At 44.4% G+C, this 1,025-nt stretch overlaps 1 protein-coding gene across 1 annotated transcript; it reads right to left on the bottom strand.

The window, feature by feature from the left end:
• Positions 1–4: 4 nt before the first annotated feature.
• LOC122577397 lies at positions 5–1,016 on the bottom strand (the record flags this gene model as incomplete). The annotated part of the gene is made up of 1 exon (XM_043748687.1): positions 5–1,016. A coding segment is annotated over exon 1 (789 nt), but the record flags the coding sequence as incomplete, so codon positions are not given.
• Between the last annotated feature and the right edge of the window lie 9 nt (positions 1,017–1,025).

Raw genomic sequence — 1,025 nt, 5'->3', positions numbered from 1 at the left:
TGTTTTCCCTTGTCCACTCCCTTCTCTCCTTCTCTTCTTCTTCTCTTTCTTCCGTTTTTTGTAGTTCTGGCCCCTCTATTTCTACTTCCAGTGGCATATGGTCCGACTCTGTTCTTCTTCCTACCTTCATGTTAGTTATTTCTTCTGTCGCCTCCTGGTTTCCGATCACATAGTCTATCACCGAGTTTCCTCTCTCCCCGATATATGTCCACTCCTCTCCCTCTTCATCCCTGCCGTTTATTATCGTCCAGCCTCTCTCTTCTAGGTACCTAAGCAGTATTCTTCCCTCCGCGTTTATTTTCTTGTCTTTTGATCGCCTGCCTCTTTCCTTCCCTATGTCCTCGCTTACCTGCCCTCCCTCTTCTCCCGTTCTCGCATTCCAGTCCCCGCCGACTATCATCACTTCCTCTTCTCTCCCGTCTACTCTTTCCTCTATCTCTTTCCATGTTCCTTTCGTGTCTTGATTATATACCACTATTATCCTGAATGTCTTGTCCTTATATGCTATTTTCCTTTCCACCATATTATCGCTCATTTCTTTGTGTTCCAGTTCCTTCAGTCCCTTTCTTAAACCAGTTATTATTCCCCCTTTTGCTCTTCCTTTCTTCCTTATTCTCCTTGCCGCTCTGCATTTCCATTCGAATTCCTTGGGTAGTCTGTATTTCACTTTTTCCCAATTGCTTTCCTCTAACCATGTTTCTGTGAGTCCGACTACGTCAAATGCTTTTATGTACTCCCACACCTCCTTGTCTTTACCTACTAGTCCTGCTACGTTCCAGAAACACATTTTCATTCCCCCTGCCTTTCCCCCTGCCTTTCCCCCCCATTTTCTCTCCTCATTTCATTTTTCTTCCCCTCTCCTTCTTTCCTCCGACAGTCTCTCTTCCTTTTCGTTCCATTTGTACCATCTGTCTCCCACTTTTAATTTCCTATATCCTATCCTTATGTTTACGTTTCCCCCTTTTTCCCTTCTTACTCTTGCCTCCCTCCTTATCTGTTGTTGTATTTCTCTCTCTTTTCTCGTT

Source organism: Bombus pyrosoma, unplaced genomic scaffold, assembly GCF_014825855.1.
Source record: "Bombus pyrosoma isolate SC7728 unplaced genomic scaffold, ASM1482585v1 HiC_scaffold_3725, whole genome shotgun sequence".
Lineage (NCBI taxonomy): Eukaryota > Metazoa > Arthropoda > Insecta > Hymenoptera > Apidae > Bombus > Bombus pyrosoma.
The sequence above is the reverse complement of the archived record's forward strand: the minus strand, read 5'-3'. Positions and strand labels throughout refer to the sequence as shown.